At 37.6% G+C, this 22,263-nt stretch overlaps 2 protein-coding genes across 2 annotated transcripts; one reads left to right on the top strand and one right to left on the bottom strand.

Annotated features, from left to right (window-relative positions):
* Positions 1-8,280: 8,280 nt before the first annotated feature.
* Positions 8,281-16,636, bottom strand: LOC112150192 (serine/threonine-protein kinase NIM1). The gene is made up of 4 exons (XM_024278242.2): positions 16,507-16,636; positions 12,841-13,143; positions 12,323-12,591; positions 8,281-10,050 (listed from the first exon to the last, which is right to left on the bottom strand). The coding sequence occupies exons 1-4, from the start codon at positions 16,526-16,528 to the stop codon at positions 9,298-9,300; spliced, it is 1,347 nt and encodes a 448-aa protein (XP_024134010.1). The 5' UTR covers positions 16,529-16,636; the 3' UTR covers positions 8,281-9,297.
* Positions 16,637-17,979: 1,343 nt separating this feature from the next.
* On the top strand, positions 17,980-21,032 carry pole4 (polymerase (DNA-directed), epsilon 4, accessory subunit). The gene is made up of 4 exons (XM_024278173.2): positions 17,980-18,531; positions 19,686-19,770; positions 20,707-20,748; positions 20,854-21,032. The coding sequence occupies exons 1-4, from the start codon at positions 18,286-18,288 to the stop codon at positions 20,865-20,867; spliced, it is 387 nt and encodes a 128-aa protein (XP_024133941.1). The 5' UTR covers positions 17,980-18,285; the 3' UTR covers positions 20,868-21,032.
* Positions 21,033-22,263: the final 1,231 nt, after the last annotated feature.

The following is a 22,263-nucleotide window of genomic DNA, read 5'->3' as shown; positions in this document are numbered from 1 at the left end:
TCATACCTGTGCCGGCCACTAGATGGCACAGTGGCATAAGTAGGCGACTTAACAGTCGAAGCTCCGCGGTTTGAGCCCCGCTTGGGTTCATCGCTTTTTAAAAATGTATTTATCCTAAAACTGTTTATTGCTTTTCTTGTCGGAGTCGGGACAAAAAAAGACAAAGAAGATAAATTAGAAAATAAAACAAACAAAAAAAACCCATAAAGAATTACTCATAACATTAGCAACAACAGACAGCATGGCTTCACATAAAGGTACAGAAAACATCATTTTAAGATGGACAAGAACAATAAATGACAAAGCTAATTAAACTGGCAATATGGGAGGTTTTTTTTGTTGTGTTTTTTGTATCCTTAAATCTTTATGGAATGGGCATAGCAACAGGTCGTAGTGAACCAGTGACGTGTGGTGAGGTTCATGGCTAGTGAGGCACATCAGTCAGATTTACAAACATATGAACCCGACAGAGCAGCTTGTTGACCATTTGATTGGCAACAGTTAGTGTTTCATCCCTATACAAACTGTAACATAATTGTTATTATTGACTAAAAATTAATAATTTATTTTTATTTTTAATAAAAAAAAGTAAATTAATTTTATGAATGGTCAGTACTCACATACTAATGACTAGAGTGTGGCATTAGGGGCAATATAGGACAGCATCATCTGTATGTGATAACACATCACACGCACAATAATGGCATGTCCATTTCTATGGCGTTACCACATGAGCCTCAAGTTAACTTCAAGACACATCTGCTCTCCTCTGAAGATGGAACCGCTGTCCTCTACGACCCTCCAGTCGCTGATGCTTCAAAGAGAGCAAAATTATTCAGGGCCAGTGCTAATCCGATCATAACAATGTTCTCATCATTTCAATAAATCCTGAAACCTTCATCTGGTGTTGTTGTCTGCATTTGGTGAACAAATTTCTCCACAAAATGAATAAAAGCGTCTCCAATAAATGAAGGGCGGGCTGCCAAATCTTTTTGGGCGGTAAACACCACCAAAGGCAGATGTATGGTATTCACATCCATCTTTGTAAAGGTTCAGATGTTGTTTGGTTTTGTGGGTAAAATGCAGACATGCTGTTAAGGAAGGCTCTAGGACAGGAGTGTCAAACTCAATCGCACAAGATCCGAAACACACCTTGGGTCGCGGGACGAACAGGATAAACATTTATTGAACATTTTTAAAACTCATTATGAACAACATATAAAGCATTACCTGCTAGTGGGAATGTTGTAAACTGAATTATGCTGCTGAAGATGAAAACTGAAATCATTGAAGCTAATAGCTGAAAATGCTGAAGTTGATAGCTAGCCGAAATATTAGCTAAATGCCACATTAGCCAAAAATAAATAAATTAATTAATTAAAAACCTAGGTTAGCCAAAATAGCTAGCATGTAGATGAAATATTAGCTCAACTTCAAAACAGCTTAAAAAGCAAAAAACAGTCTAAATTAACCAAAAAAGTTGTTGCTAAAATTAGCTAAACTCCAAAATAACCTAGAAAAATGAAAAAAGCTTAAACTGGCCAAAATAGCTGGAGCTGAAATATTAGATAAACTCCAAAACAGCCTCAAAAACAAAAAAAATGTAATTTAGCCAAAACAGCTAGCATGTAGCTGAAATATAAACTGAACTCAAAACAGCCTAAAAAATCTTAGTAAATGCCAAAATAGTCCAAAAAGCTAGCACAACACTAATTTTAAAAACTTTAAAGTCACAATTTAACATAATTATAATAATATTAACTTTCAATATTTTACGCTCCATAAAAATGAATTTTGTCAAAATTTTACAAGTTAGAAATGAGCGCAAGATAACATCGGGTCATTAATAACAATAAAATAAAATGATCTGGAGGGCCGGATAGAATTACCTGGAGGGCCGGATCCGGCCCCCGGGCCTTGACTTAGACACATGCTCTACTATGATGTCAGAAATGGGCGGCACCCACAAGGAGCAAAAGGCGGAGCCTCAGAGATTGAGTTATTTTACCTCCAGGTAGGAAAATAACTCAATTTTATGAATAATTTGTTCTTTAGTGTAGCAAAGTTAATATATGATCATTTATGGATCTATTTTACTAGGAAAGGCTCAAGAAAAGCTTGATATCGAAACACATTCTCATCCCAAAGTCGTCTCGTATTGACGTCTGGTTAACAACCCCTCTGCGTACGTTTTTGACGTGCTGGCTGTTCGTAAAATCAAGGGTACCACATGGGGTCCTAGATTCGGTTGTGCACTGGTCCTGGGGACCCGTCCAGTACTGGTACCCTAACCTTAACCAGGTACTTGTTTGCGTGTGGTTCGTGCCCAGTACCGCGTCTGTTCCGGTGTCGAGTTAGGGTACTGATCGCTACACGTCGCAGTACTGGACCGGTACTGGTTCATGGCCCGGAGGTTGGGGACTTGTGATTTACTGGGAATATCCAGCACGACAAAAACCGACAAGTAGGGGACACCCATAAGAGGGAAGAACAATCAAACTGAGTTTTATTTTGGGGATGCTACACTTACCTTTTTGGGTTACTCAGACCTGTCACGGTTGAACAAACAGGAGGAAACCCAGATGCAGGAAGGAACACATTGAAGACATAGTCCAAAAGTTTTACTGTACCATCAGCCATATCATACACCACTCACAGGGCCAGGAAACAAGACGAGCCGACACTGAGGGCTGCAGCAGAGTTCCTTAAATACACAGAGTCTTAATTGCTGAAGTGCAGGCAGCTGTGACTGCTTAGCAGGATCCACAGGAGGAGGGGCGGAGTCACAGCAGTCTGCACAGAAGCAAGATGGAAAGTAACTTAAGTTTTCAAAATTCAGAATACCATCCAGCATTCAAGTAATGGTAGTGCTGTAGTTTTTGAGCATAGATCTTCTAGCTACTTTTATACAAGGACTGGAGTGGTTTTGTAATTGTTTCACATGCTTGAGACTAGGACGAAACACAGAACAATAAAAGAGGGATGATCATTTTACCTAAGTATGTACTTGATCCCTCAAAATAAGAAAGTTTCTTGTGTCTAAAATTTGATAGATGATATTTCTGAAGCAATGCTGTCATTCATAAAAAGAAGTGTAGCAGAAAACATTGAAACGTTAGAACCTGCTGAAACTTTCACCTGTGATTCAGTGAGTTTTCGGTTTGCTGCATCCTCTGGAGTGAATCAATGGGTTCAAACAAGGTGACATTCTTTACCAAGTGAGTAATCTGGTTAATAAAAAAAAATGAAATTGGAAGTACTTTTTATAGGAAGCAGAAAACTGGGCTGCAAACAATGAAGCTCAGTTTTCATGCTGAACGTTTCAGATTATAAAGGTCTGCAAACTCAGAAAAAGTCACTAACAGGATATTCATCTTCCATTGTGACAAAGTGAGTGAAAGTTTTTTATGATTTTTTTTTTTTGGATCAGGCCTCCCTGTCAGTTTGCTGCCAAACCACAGAGCTGAAACCCGTTTATCTTTCTTTTACGAGAACTAATCGTGGAGGCATGTCTGATCTCGCTGTAGATCTGCTCTGCAAGACAAATATTTTGATTTAGTTTATCGGCCTTCAAAGGAATTAAATGAGACAACAGCTTCAGGCATACCACGGCTACAGATTGCACAACAGTAGTATAAGCAACCAGTCATGCACCGATTGATGTAAAGAAAGGACTTGTGTGACTCACTCTTCTTTCATTTGGAGATAAAACTCCATGAAAATTTAGGAGTTAGTGAGAAATTGGGAAGACCATAAACTAATACACAAACGTATGATTTTCCAGCCCAAAAACACGATTGATAGGTCAGATGGAGATCGGAAGTTGTTGTCAGGAATGAGTGTACACATTAAGTACACCTTGCTAGTACCAGGTTGGACCCCTTTTGCCTTCAGAACCACCTTAATCCTTGGTGGCATAGATCCAACGTGGTACCGGAAACATTCCTTGAAGAGTTTGGTCTATATTGACATGATAGCATCAGACAGTTGCTTCAGATTTGTCGGCTGCACATCCATGATGCCAATCTCCCGTTCCACCACATCCCAAAGGTGATCTGTGGGGTTGAGATCTGGTGACTCATTTGAGTTATGTTCTGGAAACCAGTCTGAAAGGATTCCAGCTTTATATCCTGCTTTAAGAAGCCATCGTAGTACTCTGTGGTCATAAAGAGATGGACGTGGTCAACAACAATACTCAGGTGGTACTAAGACTGCCAAGAAAATATCCCCCACAGTATTACACAACCACTACCATCCTGAATAGTTGACACGAGGAAGGATGGATCCATGCTTTCATGTTGTTGAAGCCAAATTCTGACTAATGTTTTACCGATCTTCTATTGTCCCGTTTTGGTGATCCTGTGTGAATTGTAACCTGTTTCCTGTTCTTACCTGTCAGGAGTGGTACCCACTGTGTTCTTCTACTGCTCCAGCCCTTCACCCTCAAGGTTGTGCGTTCAGAGATGCTCTTATGAACTCATCGGTTGTAACCAGTGGTTATTGGAGTTACTGTTGCTTTACTATCAGCTGGAACTAGTCCGGTCATCTCCTCTGACCTCTGGCATCAACGAGACATTTCCATCCACAGAACCGCTACTGACTGGATATTTTCTCTTTTTCTGACCATTCTCTGTAAAACCTAGAGATAGTTACGGGTGAGAATCCCAGTATATCAGCAGTTCCTGAAATAACCATTAAAGCCATTTCAATCACCTTTCTCCCTCATTCTGATGCTCTAATTGAACTGCAGCTGATCGTCTTGACCATGTGTCTAAATGCATTCAGTCGCTGCAATGTGATTGGCTAATTAGAAATTTGTGTTAATGAGCAGTTGGACAGGTGTGCCTGATAAATAAAGTGGCCAGTGTGTGTATTTGTGTCAGGAGTCAGAGCTCTGACTCATCTGTCAGTCAGCCACATGCTTCTTAGGCAGCACACAAGGCGTCACACAGTGCGAAGTATTGTTTGTGCCACTCTGCCTGCATTGCTGAGCGTTTAATTCTGGACATGATCTTCTGTTCCTTACCCCGCTACATCTGTTTGCTTGGCCTGACCCTCACCTGGACTCTGACTACTCTACTCTCTGCTCAGATGACCCCATGATCATGACTGACCTCTGCCTGTCTGACCCTGATTTAGCTTTGTGGACTTTTAGCTGTGCTTAGTTCCTGTCTGAATTAATAAACCTGCTGCACTCGGAGCTAGTTTTATGCCCATTTTTGACTATTTGATAGTTGCAAAGATTTATTTTAAGACATTTTATCAGCTTTTCAGTTGTTTTAGTTTCTCTTTGCTCAACACCTTTCAAAAATATCCTCTAAATCAGCACAGTTGAGAATTTTTTGTCTCGTTAAGAGCTACAATTTAGAAAATTATATATATGTATATGTCTTAATTTTGCTCCAAACTACTGACGATAGAAAACTTGAATTAAGTCTGAAAAATGTTTAATTTTCTCTGTAATTTTCATTTCGATAAATGTTTACCGGTTTTTGTTTTCATTATTCTGGAAACAAACATTTTCATTTATGTTCTAAGAACAAGTGCTACTTCTAGATTACAAGAGGATTTATTAAGAATGGGCCAAATTGTACTAAATTTCTCATTTTGTTCAGATTTTGTTTCTAAAATTTGTCATTTCCACTTATTACACTAGTTTTTTTTTTACTATGATCGGAGTGAACTACAATTGTGTCCATTAAAAACTAAAAAAATCAACAATTTCCTTAGAATTCAAAAAATAAATACTGATTATTAGGCTGTATAACATTCAACTTAAATCAGCGTTTTGAGCCATTTCTACCTTTTTCAATGCTTGTTGTAAAAGTTTCTTGATTTTTTTCGGCATAGACAGATAATTTTACTACTTTCTAGTGATTTTTTTCTCCAGATTAAAGTTCTTTTCCTATTTTAAGGCTATATCTTTTTGCAGAGCATGTGTTTTTTAGCTGATAATCTTACCATCTGTCCAGGATGGAAAATGTGGAAATCAAACCGCACGGTTGGACTTTAAGAATGTAAACATAGTTTATGCGCTGTGCAGTCAACTGAAAGACCTACTTTTGAATAACTGGGTCATGTATTTGTAATGAAACTCCCAAAGTTGTTTGAGTTTGTCAAAATATTTCTCCCATTTCATGAGAAAATCCTGAAACTTGGGTCCAAACGCTTTTTTTGTTTGTGGATTTTGGATATTTGGCCAGTTTTTTTATTTGAAAGCTGCTCCAGATGTTTGACGTTAATTAAATTTGAATTTTGTTAGGAGCATTAACAAAAGTCAGACCTCAGAGCTCACACCAAACAGATGATGAACATGTTTTATTGCAAAAGTCGGCTGTGAACATCTCAATCTCTGTTGTTGGAATTTTTTCAAAGTTTTAAAACTTTATTGACATCCTCAATGTGGTGTTCATTATTTCCCATGTGAAAAACGGAGAAGCAAAAACAAGTTTTCTGAGCGAGCAGCAAACAAATTCTTCTTCTTCTTGGCACTTTTTCGTCCGTTGATAATGTCATTCATGTTTGGTCTTGCCAACACAAAATGTACAAGTTCCTGTGTGAACAGGCCGCCGGTTGAGGCTTTACAGCAATATTGCAAAATACTGTTCTTGTCGTGGAGCCAGTCACCTCAATGAATGAGCACGAACTCGCAGAAATGGGATGTTTGCAGAACTATCGAGAACAAATCCAAAGTTCAAAAAAGCGGAACGATCAATTAGTGAATGGAAGAAAAAACATTTGGAAAACTCATCGTAGAAGATCTGTGTTATCAGATGAACTCACAAACACAAATCTTTTATCTGACCAACAGCTCATTAACCAGAAAAACGGTTGAAATTCCTCCAAACGAGCTTCAGAGAACTGGCCCATAAATCAAAGTTATATTAATCTCCAAAGATTATAAACAAACAAGGAAGCATTTCATGTCCAAAAATAATCGTCCTTCCTCCCTCCTGCTGGAGGGAGACGCTGGCAGGCAGAAAAATGTCCAGAGGAGGAAACCATCGCTCATAAACACGTTTTTGAAGCCTGGCCATGTCGCGGCCGTGATCATAATCCGACATGGCGTGAGGTTGAGGCCAACATTCATGAAGCATTCATCACTGAACCACTCGAGCACAAAAACAAATCATATTTATCAGACATAATAGAGTGAAATGATGCAGAACAAAAAGCAGTTATTTCTGTTGCAAAATAAATCACATCAGGAGTGCAACTTTTCTAACATCTGACCTTTTTTTGAGATTTAAACTCACTAAAGCAGAAGGAGGACACAGCTGTTCATAGTATATTTCAGTGAACGCACAACGAAGCATGTTCTCAGTTATTTCCTGGTTGGGATTACAGACTGGGATTACTTCGGAAGCTTTATGTTCTGACGAGGTGGGATTGCAGGATGCTGATGTCCATTCACAGATTGATTAAATTATGCGTCATTAAGACGTTTGCCATGATGTAACCACATGACAAAGCTAATTACTGGAGAGGCCTCATCCTCCACGTGTCCTAAAGTGACTAACGGAACATGGGTACGCTGGCGTGTCATGGGCTTTCTTTGCAGGCGTTTTTTACGGTGGCCCTGAAGTGCAAATCACATTAAAAAGAATGAACAAGGATTAAAAAAGATAAAACAAATAATGAAAAGTGACATTACATCTTAGAAAACAAAAGTAGTTTTCAGAAATCAAAATTATGTTATAAAACACATTTCAATTACAACTGGGTACTTATATCCGGCCCTCCAGATCATTTTATTTCATTTTTACTTAATATTGAAAATATTGAAAGTTATTTAAGGTTTACGTTGATTTATTCTGGAATTATATTCCTGCCTTATTATTATTATTATTATTACGGTACTGTTTCTGGTCCAGTGTCGGGTTGGGGTACCGGGTTTAGGTACCAGTGCACCACAAGTCACGGTACTAGTTCTGATTCGCGGCCCGGAGGTTGGGGACTCGTGATTTAATGGTAACAGCCAGCATGTCGAAAAACATCAGGTTGGGGACACCCAAAACGTCAAAAAGAGGGGGTCCTTAACCAAACGTCAATATGTGACAACCTGGGAATGAGAATGTGTTAGTGCGTCCCATGATCTAATCTATGTTTTGGATTTTGGGCCCCCTGTGCAATTAAGTTTGACACCCCAGTCAAACGTTCTCACTCCCAACTCGCCATATATGGACGTATGGTCTGGGCCTCCTCCGTGCCACTTTTTTAAGTTTTGGGTGTCCCCAACTCATCATTTTTTGGCAGTCCACGTCCTGAGGGTTGGGGACACCGGATTTAATGGGAACAGTCAGCACTTAAAAATGTTGGGGACACCCAGAATGTCAAAAAGTGGCACGGAGGGGGTCTGAACCATATGACACATTGGGAGTGAGAATTTGTTGTATAAAATGAAGCAAAATAAGAGAGCAGGAAATGGGACATCACCGATTGGATGATGAGGTTAATTCACCTTTTTAGCAGAAAGTTCATTAGCGTGATGATATCTATCAACATTTCTTTAAGCTTCTGGCCACAGCAAACATTTGGTGATTGTTCAATCAACTCTTCCTCTCAGTTCTGGTAAAACATCTTCTGTTTTAAATTTGGTGCAGTGTGATTCACTTGTTGTTCCTCTTTCCCACTAATCTCTGGGGAAGTAGGAGAGATTTCAGGATAGGTCCATCGTTTGTGGTCCTGTTCTTGGCCGTGGACCATGCCTCTGGCTCGTCTTGGCTATGGACCTCGCCCGCCCCTGTCCCCGAGTTCTATGTTTTCAAATGTGTAGTTGTAGAGTTTTATAAGCTAATTCCTGTTTTATAGTCCTGGTAAATCGCCTGTCCGTCCAGAATCTCTCTTTCATGTGGACATCCCTGAAGTTTCTTCATTTTTCCTGAATCAGGTGTTTTAGGAATGTTTCCTTACCAGGAAGGAGGGTCTAAGGAAAGGGACAACCAGTTTTATTTAGTCTGTTTATTTTAGTAGTTGGCAATTGTTTATATTTCATGACCGACCTTCTGCTTCTGTACAGTTACCAGCATGAAGTCCAATGAGACCATCTTTTTGTGATATTAGACTATATAAATGAAATTGAATTGCTTTCTTCAAACCTCATCATCCAATCAGTGATGTCAGATTTCCCGCTTTCTTATTTTCCTTAAATTCATTTTGATTTCTCAAAATAACTTTCGTTTGTTTTAAGTTTTAAAATGTAAAGTTTGCCATTTGCTGTGTTTTTTTTCTTCAGTTTTTGCATTAAGTCATTTTTTGATGTGATTTGCACTTCAGGGCCACCGTAGTTTTTCCTCATCAGAGTATAGTACACACAGCAGAGGGAATACTTCTGTCCACTGATGCCTCACACCACTTGCTTGGACTCTCGTACTCCTCGGGGTGAAGTACGGAGTATCCCACGGCCTGGACCGACCTCCTCTTCTGAGCCCGGTGCAACAGGATTCGGTAAGTTCCCGTAAGCGGGTTTTTGGAGTCCAGGCACTGATTATTCTGTAAATTTACTGTCAAAATACCCAAAGTTGCCATCAGATTTTTCACTTCTTGCTCCTCAGGACTCAGAACCCTGCCAGGCTGAGCAAAATGTGAGGGTGACCCCGGCAGAACCTCATACGGGCCGGGGTAGTCGATCCCCTTTAACCAAGTGCTGTTTGTAATCTGTGGGACGGAGGAGCGATCGGCGGGCACGATCCGCAGCATGCCCTTGATGACCAGCTGGCACGGATCCGGCACATAAGCTGGGATGGTGTAAGCTCCCTGCAGGATGCAGCGCTTCAGCCGCCCCAGGTTATCCCCATAGAAGGGTAAAGTCGCCGTGACCATGAAGAACAACAGAACCCCCAAAGCCCAGATATCCGAGTAGAATCCCACATATCCCTTTTGCCTGAAAAGCTCAGGAGCAGCATATGGCGGCGAGCCGCAGAAATGCGTGAGGAGCTCGTCAGGGCCGGATTCTGTGCTGAAGCCAAAGTCTCCAACTTTGATGCAGTAGCTGGTGGTGTAGAAGATGTTCTCCGGCTTGAGGTCTCTGTGGACGATGTGGTTGTCGTGCTGGAAGACACAGTTGGGAAAGTGTAAGGAGAAATTGCCAAATGAAGAAGTTTGATCCCAGGAAAGAGTTAAATCTCAGTTTGAATGTGTACATTCTCTTTCACAGCTGGTGTTTCTTCCACATTATGCAACAGAGTCCTTTTGGACTCAACTAAAAAGAACCTGGCAACAGGAAGCTAAACCAAAGTCCCTTCCACCTCCTGAACTTCTCAATATTTATATTGCAGCTTTTAGTTTGGTGACTTTCTTGCCCCTGTTATCTTGTTTTCAGTTTACACCAATTTAATCCCAACCCAAGTCTTTTATCATCATTTTTTCAATTTTGTTAAACATAAGACATAACCAAAGCTGTGTTGAATTGCCTGTATGCGGTACCCACCCCCGCTGCCCCTTTTGACCCTCCCCCGCTGTATGCTGTACCCACCCACGCTGCCCCTTTTGACCCTCCCCCGCGGGCTGAGCACCTGCTACACGCCCCTCACCCAAACTCCTTTTTAAGAAAGTTTTTCAAATTTTAGCCTTTTTTGTTGGTTTATCTGCATAGCAACCATATTATTTTTTGGTTGCCCGGGGATGGCAAACAAGTTTATGTAATTTTTAGAAGAATCAGCAAAACTAAATTTTTGGATTTCCTTAGCAACAACGTTTTTTGTTAATCACACCTTAATTTCTGATATTTTTTATTGTATGTTCCTTTGTTTCGTTCAACTTGACCCAATGATTTGTGTATTAAAGCGTAACACAACAAGACTGTTGGCGGAGGCTGACTCCACTCTCAACCCAGATGTGAAAAATTCAAAAATAAGGGGCGGGGCTAAAGGAGACTACACTGCATCTTTAATAAGGGAAAGTGATGCCAGTTTCACCCATTGACTGATCATAGTGATGATAACATGTGTCTATAGTTTCACCACAGAACTTTCTGTGGAGGTTGAGGATTTTTCTCTGAATACAATGCCAGACGGCGGGGCTGCAATGAGTGTTACAAAACAAATTAATGATGTCAGCGACAGGGGATACAAATTCCGGCAGGGAAACATATCTTGGCACAACATCCGGCACAGCTGAGGGTTTGCAGTACCAAATAGGACCCGTGTCTGAGAATGGTAAAATGCCACTAGCATCTTAACTAATAAAGGCTAACGTTTTAAGTCAACAATCTAGAGTGAAACGTTCATTGCAAATCCATCACAGGACAGAGTTTGTTGGATTCAATGACAATTGCACTAAATCACTGTTGTTCACTGGAAAGTTGTGCAAGCCAGTAGAGTTTTGACAACCGAAGGCAATGCAGTACATCTACGAGCCATGCTAAAGCTAACACTTTAACAACCGACCGTTACAGAATAAAAGATGGGCGGGGCTTTCATACTGGAGCTCAGAGCAGGATGACATGAAACCTCTGAAAGGAGGGGGATTTACACCAGTTGACCAATCACAAAATTCAACTGCAATACCTCGTTTCAACCTGTAGGGAGCAGCACATAGACAGTTTTAGACTATATTTTCAGGAATTAAACAAGTTTGTTTTAAATTGTCAAAAATGTGGCAAAGACCAACAAACAGCATTTTTAAACCCCCATTTGTATAGGTAAATAGCCAAAAAAGTTGTTTTATTGTTTGATCAACCTTTAAATTTTCACAACACTGAAAAAAAAAATACTTTTTTGCGAACTCACCACACTAACGCTGCTCAAAATCAGCAAACTCTAAAATCAACAAGTAGCTTCCCAAAGATGCTCAAAGACTTAGGAGACGATAGATCGAAGTCTCTCGGAGTTTTAATTAAAAGAAAATAAAAAAGGGGATTTTATGTATTTATTAAAAATTCAAGATGGCTGCCTCTTCCTGAGATCAAAGGTCAATGAAACTTTAGTTGTGGTTGTAGACTTAATATAGCAATATCGTTTTTTTTTCTTGTGCTGAAATGTGAAAATCGCCACATTTCAAAATGGCCGCAAAAATGTAGATATTATGACCATATCAAAAATCATTTCAAATTTTCCTTTGGATATCCCCTGTTTTAGTTCCATTAGCGCATTTTGAAAATATTTTTTTGAGCCTCATAAGAGAATTTGACTCCATTTTTTTGACTGTGATGTCCTCATTTTTTATGTTCCCTGTTTAGCTTTAACCAGGTACTAAGTGCGTTCAAATTTTGGTGTTTTTTTTGAGTTTGTGACGTTGGCGAAATGTCGGCTCAAATGTGCAGAAAGATGGAAGAATTCCAAAAACACTCGGGACAAAATAACTAAAAGTAACCAAAGCTCACCATGTGTTTAATGGCAGAGATGATCTGTGCAAAGACCAGTTTGGCCTCCAGGTCATTGAGTTTTCCTCTGGTGGTTATTCTGGAGAACAGGTCTCCGCCGCTGCCGTACTCCATGACCAGGTAGAGCTTCCTGGTGGTGTCGATCACCTCGTACAGGCGCACGATGTTGGGATGGCTCAGCTTCTCCATGCAGCTGATCTCGGACGAGGTCAAAGGCTGGCTTTTCTTATCCAGACGCGTCTTGTCCACGATTTTAACGGCGACTCTCTCTAAAAAAAGATACAGGATTAAAGTCAGCGAAGGACTTAAAACGCTCTCCTGAGGTGAAAGGTTCAAACTGGGGCAGAAGCTCGTTAGTGGAGAACACGGAGACACAGTTTCCATGGAAACGGTCACTATCAAATCAAAGAGGAGTTTTTTTAATTGCTGCTGCAAAAAAATGCTAATATAAGTATAAAAAATTGGGGGTTTCCAGACAGAAATAATTAAAAAAAGATGATGAGGAGAGTTTCCTTTACCTTTAGTTAAGGCGTGGATGCCCAGCTTCACAGTAGAGAAGTTCCCCTGACCGATCTCTCCACGCAGCTCATAAAAACTGACTCTTCGCCCCAGAATCAGGTCATTGACGACCTTGTCGTTGTGGGCCATGTCATAAACCACCCTTTCCAGGGGGGTCTGCTTCATTCTCTCTGCTTCAGTCAGCTTTGGGACGGCACTGGCAGCTGAGGAAGGAGAAGGCACGGCGGGTTTGTCCGCCTTCACCGTCTGATCCTTGGATTTTTTCCACATTCTGTGCTTTGGCCATAGCCGCGCGTTGATGACTTAAAACAAGAGAAAGAAAGAGTTCAAACATCTCAGGAGCAGAATAGAGGAGCTGCAGGAAGGAAAAAGCAGCATTTTTATTGGAGAAAATAAAGTAAATTAATATATAATGCAAAAAACTCTGATGCAAGATAAAGCGTTTTACTATTTTTTTTCAAAACATAACAAAACTGAATTTAACCCAATCATATAGAATTTAATAATTTAATTTTTAATAATTTTTAACTTTCTTTATGAACCAACTGTTAATATATTTGGTTCACTATTTAGCTCACCATAATACAATTTGTGGAGCTATCTAAATTCTGAATCTAAAATTCTTTAGTCCTTTGCCCTAGAAATTTCCCAGAATTCTCCATGAAAAACGCTTTGCGGTTGAACAATTTTTGCAACAAAAATGTATTTAAAAGTGTTTTTATTTTTAATAAACTATCAATGTTCTCATCATTAGAACCCAGTAGATTCATAAATAGTCATCAACATGCTCATGTAGCACTTTGGACATCATGCTCACTACTTTTCTTAAATTTAAAACGGCTAATATGACTTCACTGATTTCACGAAGTGAAAACCTAATCATTACAAGCATTTTACAAACATTTATTATGAATCAATATGTTCTGATGATGAAAAAGTTGATGATTTATTTTAAAAAATACATTTAAATACTTGGGCAAAAATTGCTTTAATGCAATGCATTGTGGACTATATTCCCAGATCTAGTGAGCATCGAGTTGTGTTAAATTTCTAGGGCACTGGATTTTAGAATTGTGATTCAGACAGCACTACAAAATGGTGAACTCACTTTATACTGCACTATGCAGGGAGAAGTGAAGAAATTCGGACATAGGCTACAATTCTAAATCCAGAAGCCTGGAAATTTCCCAGAATTCCTTGCAAAAATTAATTTATTAGTATGGCCATGTCCAAATTCCTTCACTACTCACTTTGCAGTGTGTTGGCCATTTTCTAGAGCTGTCTGAATCTACAATTCCAAAATTGAGTGCACTAGAAATTTCCCAGAAGTCTTTGCGAAAAACTATAGTCAATCGATGCTCACAAGATCAGCGAATATAGACCACAATGCATTGCATTTGATTATTTTTAGTGTGAAAAAAAAAACATTTATTTTCAAAAACCGTCCAAGTGTTCATCATCAGTGAAAACTGTATTTCCTGCAGGAGGCACTGACCCCTTTTGACCCGCCCCCGCGGGCTGAGCAGCCACTACTCGCCCCCCACCCCACCCCTCTGCCCCGCCACCCTGGTCAGGGCTGGACAAAGCAAATTCATTCTTAAAAAAGAGTTTTTGAAATTGCAGTTTCTTTTGTTAGTTTATCTCCATAGCAACCATTTTATTTTTTGGTCGCCTGGGGATAACAAAGAAGTCTATGTAATTTTTAGAAGATTCTGCAAAACTAAAATTTCGAATTTCCTTAGCAACCAAGTTTTTTGTTGATCACACTTACATTTCTAATATGTTTTTATCACATGTTCCACTGTTATGTTCAGTTTAACCCAATGATACATGTATTTAAAGGTTGGAGGCTGACTCCACTTGAAAACAAATAATAGTCTTTGTAAAATATTCATACTTAATACTTGGGTGACATCACATTTGCCGTTTTACAATGAAAAAAATTAGTGAGCAGGGAATACAAATTGTTTTTAAAATCCAGTGCACTGCATAGTACGGCACTATAATTCTTTAATAGTTAAGAAGTAGGGAGACATAGAGCGCATTTTATTACCCTGTAGTTCATCGTCACTCCACTAGGGGTAGTAGAAGGACTTTTTCTGCTCATTTCAAAATGGCGGCCTCCGTGACATCTCAAAAACACTTTTGGCGGGAAAAAATTAGCTAATTTTCAAAGCTTAATGGTGAGAATAACTCATCTATTGTTATTCATTTTATTGAATGACAACTTGCTGCATTGAAGGAATGAAAAATGTTTTCATAATTAATTCTTTATAATACAGTTACACCAGGTTAAAAATGTGTGGATAAAATGTAAAACAATGGGGAAATAAGGAGCTTTTTTCCCCTAAACAATCAGATTGTAGTTGATTCTATCTATATCTGATTAATAATATTGCAATTTGTGGATTTCATCAAAACACATCTACATTTTCTAAAAATTATAATTATATGTGAGTTATTTGACTTTACAGGGTTTAAAAACTTTATTTAAACACCCAAACAAACAAAATTGTTCAGTCTGCATTTTACTGTTCCCATTTGCAAAATATTCAACATCACACAGCAGTGCAAAGCCATTTTTCTGTCAGTGAATTTAATATTTGAAATCACTTCATTATGGACCTTTGTGTCCAAACAAAAACTGAAAACTTCTCTGCTCCAAATTTCCAGATCTGCCACTTGGACTGAGATTTTTGAACCTATTTTTTTTCGATGTTCTTTCTCCGCACAATAGTTTCACTTTTTTGCCAACTTCACACAGAGTTTCCTGCTGTTTTCCAGGAAACTGCTGATTGCAGCAGGATTAAATGATGGCTGCAGGGTCAAAGCTGCTCAGCTTATTCGCCAGAACCCTTCAGAATAAAAGACCAGTCCTTTTTGGTGGTTTCAGACAAAATCTGCTGATGAGAGCGTGCCACCTCCAGGACAACGTGGGTTAAATTTAGCACAGGGCTGGCTAAAGTCCTGGAATGGTTTGGATTACTCACTTCTTTTAGTCTGAGTATTAGTGAGCCACTTCTGTTTGGAGAAAGCTATTGAGAGGCTGCCAGAAGATTACTTAAGAACACCTGAAATAAGGTCAGAGACCCCCTTATGTCATGCACTCATGACATAAATACAACAGTACTGCTTTCTTTTTTACATAAATAAAAAGCAATAAGTGATATTTAGGTATTCAAGGCATTTCAAAATAAAATGTAAATTGTAAAAAGGTTTTCAAAATGTCAGCTGGCCTCTAAGATAAGAGACAAAAACTAAAATCAGACGAGCTTTTTAAAACTTTTTCTGCTACAGAAGCATCCTGGATGACTGAGAGTCTGAATAGACAAAATAGTTTCTGCAATTTCAATTCAAATACGAACAAAATATATAAATTGTTGCAGCTTTATAATAAATTCATAGATCAAATCCTTAATTTTTTTAATTTGCATTAGTCAAAGTTAAACAGTTTGCATAAAAACTGATAATTAACATTAAAATGCAAGTTATTAGTTTAGAATATTTGTGGAAAATTAAAATTGTTTGCTTTTTACTATATATAACTAATAATAATAATAAAATAATACTCCCTCTAAGCTATTTCTTGGACAGTAACAAGTAACTTCCATCAACTTTCCATAATAAAAGTTTTTAAAAAGTACATAAAATGGCTTTAAAGTTACCTGGATTTTGTGGATCCTTCATCTCTGTCCCCGTCGCTCTAATACCTGACTGTGACCAAACGTGAACGGAGCTTCAGAGGCTAAATCACTCCTCACAATCCTATTAATACAGTGTATTAGTGAACTGCACATCATGTCCTCCGGAACGAACTGTCCTCATAGAAACTCTGAAAAGATCATTTCAGCGCCTATACTGCAGTCGTTCATGTTTACGTGTTTACTAAAGTCTGTTTCTGTGCAATTGGGAAATAAAATCAGATGACCTAAATCTGATGGAGTTCTGGATCAACATTTTGTGACAGGAGAGTTTAACATATGCACACAGAAACATCCTAAATGAGAGATTTAGGTGGAAAAACTATTTAAAAAATCACAAAAGTTTAAATATTTAAATTACATTTGTAGATTTTTTTTTAAAGAAAAAAATGGAAAATATGAGAAAGTGGCTCTACTTTTTTTTATTTCTTTACCAAAAATGAATAAATAAATAAATAAACATTTTTTCTTTAAGTAAGTAGACCTAAAAGTTGAGATAATTGCATAAAAAGGTATACCTTACATGCAAATCAAACATGCCAATCAGTTGCAGTTTCCCCAATGGCCTGTAGAGTGCGTAGTTTCTCTGAGTGCAAAGCAAAGTCATAAATAAATCTCAAAAAGTTTTTTTCTCATAAAAAATAATGACAGCTAAACATCAAACCTGTCATTTCATTAAACAATACTTCTACACAACCACTCTAAAGCAGATAAGCAGCTGTAGGTTATTTTTAAATGTCTAAACAACAGGAAAAAAAACATTTATTGATGTTTTATTTAGATTTGAAGCTTTTAAAAATTATTATGACCAAATATAATCTGTTTTTAACACAAAATACTGTATTTTATAAAAGGCAATAACTTTGATGGCAACAGCAGTGAAGTTGGCTTGCCAAAAAGTCAAATGTTTTCCTTTTCTTGTGTACAAATACATATTTGCAAATATTGATGATCTATAAAGTTAATTAAAGAAAAAAATAATAATGATGTCGTCCGACAAAAATATTGATTACAGTACTCATACAATTTATTTCAGGCTTCTAATTACAACGTGTAAATTTTAACATTTACATAGAAAAGGCAATGCATCATAAACAAATAAGAAATTAAACAATTTGAAAAATTAAATAAAAAATGTGGAAAAATCCAAATAAAAGAACACCATATGTTTCCAAAAATTCAAACGTATTTATCACGCAGTTTGAATTATTTTTTATATTTACATTTTTTACAATTGTTTCTAACAGCTTTGTTGTTCGCTTGAGCATACTGCCCCCTGGTGGATATTTTGTTTATAGGATCTTATTTTTTTATTTACCTTTTTAGCCATTTTGAAAAATTATTGTGAAAAATATAATATTTTATATTCATAAATATAATAGTAATATCAAATACAGTCATATATTTTTTTAATCTATAGTTGACAGACACGCTTCACTGAGTAATCGAGTTGTTGTCAGTTGGGCGGTGACATTATTTGATTGGCGTTCACATTTGATCAATCATTCGACTTTGTTTAACAACTGTCCAATCATCGACTGGAACAGCTTGGCGGTACAGAAGTGAACTGACCAATAGGGATGCGCTGTTGCCGCTATACCGGAAGCACATGCTGGCGCGCTGCAGTTCGTCTTCGTTGTTGTTTTTATCTTTGACATGAAGTTAGAAGGCTTAAAGAATCGTTGCGGGTCTGTTTTTTGATCTTTTTTTGTTTTTGTTTTTTGCGGGAAACCCTCCCGTTTAATGGCAGCAGCGGCGGTGGCAGCGCTCGTCTCCTCCACGGAGCAGGAACCTGACAGGTGCGGGAGTGAGGAGGAGAACCGCGGAGTCGAAGCAGGGGACGGCGGCCAGCAGCCGGCAGGCCCCGCCGCGCCCGGCTGCAGCCGCCTGTCCAAACTCCCGCTGGCCCGCATCAAAGCGCTGATGAAATCCGACCCGGACGTGTCCCTCGCCAGCCAAGAGTCGGTGTTTATCATCGCTAAAGCCACGGTGAGTCCCAGAACCGAGAGCCCACTCCGGGAGAGGGCTGGCCCGGCCGGCATGGCAGCAGTGAAGGATGCTATGAGATAAAGGGTGTAACGATTTATTTTAACGACGATTCGATCTTTTACTTATGATTTTGGAAATCGATCTAGAACATCTTTAGTCAAAAATTCAGAGATAAATACCTGGTACTGAACAGTACTGTTGAGGTTATCAAGATTATTTGCATCTTGCAAGATAATCAAGTATAAATTAAATATACAAATACGTGTGTTGTCCAATAGGGCTGCCACAAACGATTATTTTAATAGTTGACTAATCAGTGATTATTTTTCCCGATTAGTCGACTTATCGGGTCATGAACAAACTGGATGTAAGCACGCATCTATACCATCATTAGCTTTAAACTAACTAAAAACTAGATGTATAGCATTACCTGTGATAATGCTAGTGTGAATGCTGTAAGCTGAATTTGACTGCTGAAAAAGCTGAAATTGATAGCTAAAAACGCTGAAGCTGCTAACTTAAAACGCTGAAGCTGATAGCCAACTAAGATATTAGTTAAATGCCAAATTATCCTAAAAAACTGGTTAAAGCCCATGTTAGCCAAAGCAGCTAGCATGTAGCTGAAATATTAGCTAAACTCCAAATTAGCCTTAAAAAATGAAAAAAGCCAAAATTAGCCAAAATAGCTAGCATAGTGCTGAAGTTTTAGCTTTTACTTCAACATAGCCATTAAAATGTTAATACATGCAAAAATAGTCCAAAAAGCTAGCATAATGCTATTATAACTTTCAACTGTACTACGCTCTTACTCCAAATAATATAAAATAATGACTAATTTAATAGTCAACTAATCGACTTTTAAATTAGTCGTTGAGTATTTTAATAGTTGATTAGTAGTCGATTAATCGTGGCAGCCCTATTGACCACTGTGAAATAGAGGTAGGTTAATAAATAAACCTACCATGTCTCAATCCAAACTGTACTTTCCAACATCAGTTACTGATTTATATAATTTTGAAATCATTTTTTAATGACATAGTTCGATATATTCCACCTCTGATAGATCAATCTGGTTGGATTGTGGGATATTGATTAATTGTTACACCCCCATATGAAACTGATCAGAGGTCATGACCTTTGTCTCTTCCTACCAGGAGTTATTCGTTGAGATGATCGCCAAAGATGCTCTGGTGTACGCTCAGCAAGGGAAGAGGAAAACTCTGCAAAGGAAAGATCTGGGTGAGGACTGGTAGGATGCTCTAATTCAGCGATCCACGACCTTTTTGTGGCTGCGGATCGGTCAACCCATGAGCAAGGCTTTAAAGACTTATCCATTTGCAAAGAAAAGTTTCCATATGCAACTTCTCTCGTGTTACATGCCGCCAAACTGCTTTTAGCGCTCAAGATAATCGAGAGAATCCGGTTGATTTTCAGAATAAAAGATTTCCGTCTCATAAAAAAAAAATAAATAAATAGAAACAAAAATGGGCATAATTGATTAGTCCTTATGCGGTCTGGTGACAAAGGGTCCATGGACTGGCAGCGGTCCGCGGCCCGGTGGTTTGAGACCACTGCTCTAAATCTCTGGTTCGTATGCTTTTTCTAACTGTCTGCCTCCCACCTAAAAGCAACTAAAGTGCCCCCCCATGAAGCAAAAGGCACCATAACCTTTGAAGACACAATTTCAGTAGTGTTTTTAACCTGTTCTTGTGGCATTTTTCTAATGTTGGAGCACATTTATTGAGAAAATTAGACTTAAAACTGCTCCTCTGAGTGTTTCTTTATTCAAATTTATGTGAATCAGGAGCAGACAAAAAAATACAGTTTTAGCCCTTCCGTTCTCCTAGGCTTGTTTACATGAAAAGTGGGGTCATCTGGACCCCACAACATTTTTTTTCAATGATTTTCGATCTTTACTGGTGTCCAATGACAGACATGAAGTCTTGTCCACCTTTGCCATGGAAGGGCTAACACCTCAATGTAAGGGTGGGGTCATCTGGACCCCATAAGAGAACACGAGGTTAAAAAAACACAGATCAAGAGATGATCAGAGTCGATCTTTACAAGAATAAAATCCTAAATAAATTACAATTGACATATTTAGTGGATGTTTATGTTTAATTTGTCAAACTTCAGATGTTTCTCCACCTGACTTTCATTCTTTTATCCCTGCAGACAACGCGATAGAGGCCATCGACGAGTTTGCATTTCTTGAAGGTAAAAATCACATTAATTCTGTTCATGTAAATATCCTACTCAGTGTATGCACATGAACTCAGTTAATCTGTTTATGTATTAATTCTTATTATTTTCTCTCTGCAGGCACTCTGGACTAGAGACTACAACCAACTCTGTTCACATGTTTCACTGCAGACTCCAGTCTCCTTCTGGTTTATTTTTACGTGGAACTCAGAAGATTCTTCATCTTTAAGGACTCATACATGTACACTGTTTTGTAAATATTTTTGCAAAATTCAATTAAATAAATGTGTTGGAAACAACTGGTTTCTGTCCAAAATAATTGTTTGCTGCACTGTGGGTATAACAGTTTCTAGCATCTTAAAATACACTAATTATTGTAAGGATTTGAATTGTAGAACAGTTTAGCAAAAACATTCAGACATGATTCTGTTCAAACTTTCCTAAATAAGTGTTTGTTTTAGGAAAGGAAATAAAAACTGAAATAACTTTTTAAAAGTTGTGTTTAAATCTAAATTATATAAATTTAAACCTACGTGTTTTAATGACGATGTTAAAACTTTATACAAGTTTTTGATGGTATGTTTGTGCCTCTTGGGCTGAGCCCATAAATGTGAAAATAGATTTGATTTGAAGTAAACAGGCCAACGTAGTAATAATAAATACAGTAAAATCCTGAAATATATGGAGGACGAAATGACACAATTTGAAATTAAAAAAAAAATTATTTAAAACCAATAAATATTTGTGGCATTAAAATATTAAAAAGCACATTTAAACATTCCATTGGCACATTTAAATATGTCATGGCAAATGTGGGCCAAAAGACAATTTGAAATATATATTTTTAGTATGAAATTATTAAATAAATGTGTCATTATTTTAAACTTTGCTTTCAATAAATAAAATTTACAAGTAATGTTTATATTTATGGCATTAAAATATTAAAATAACCAGTAAAAAGCACATTTTAAATATGTCATTATATATTTAATTATTTCATGGCCAGTGCGGGCCAAAGGAGAAACTGATTTTTTTTTTATATTAAATAATTAAATAAATGTGTCATTAATTAGTTAAATTTGGGATTTAATAAATACAATTGGATATCAATAAATACATGTATATATATGGCATTAAAATAATAAAATAGCATTTAAAATGCACATTCAAATATTTAATGACAAATATAAACATTTTAATGGCCAGTGTGGGCTCAAAGAGACAAATTAAAATAAATATGTGTCATGAAATATTGAAATGTTCTTTTTAATGACTATTTTAATATTTTAATGCCACATTTTTTAAAACTTCTATTTGTTGATTTCCACTTTTATTTATTTATTGCCATTTTTAAATAATAATGACATTTATATAATAATTTAATGGTGTTAGTATTCATTTCAATTTGTCTAATTTCATCCTCCATAGTATTTGCATATTTTTGTTATTTCAAGCCAAACAAACCTAAAGAACACAAAAAAAATAAATATTTATTGATAGATATAATCAAACTTATAATTAGTCTTGAAT

This window comes from Oryzias melastigma, linkage group LG4 (genome assembly GCF_002922805.2).
Source record: "Oryzias melastigma strain HK-1 linkage group LG4, ASM292280v2, whole genome shotgun sequence".
Lineage (NCBI taxonomy): Eukaryota > Metazoa > Chordata > Actinopteri > Beloniformes > Adrianichthyidae > Oryzias > Oryzias melastigma.
This window is presented reverse-complemented; position numbering and strand designations above follow the sequence as displayed.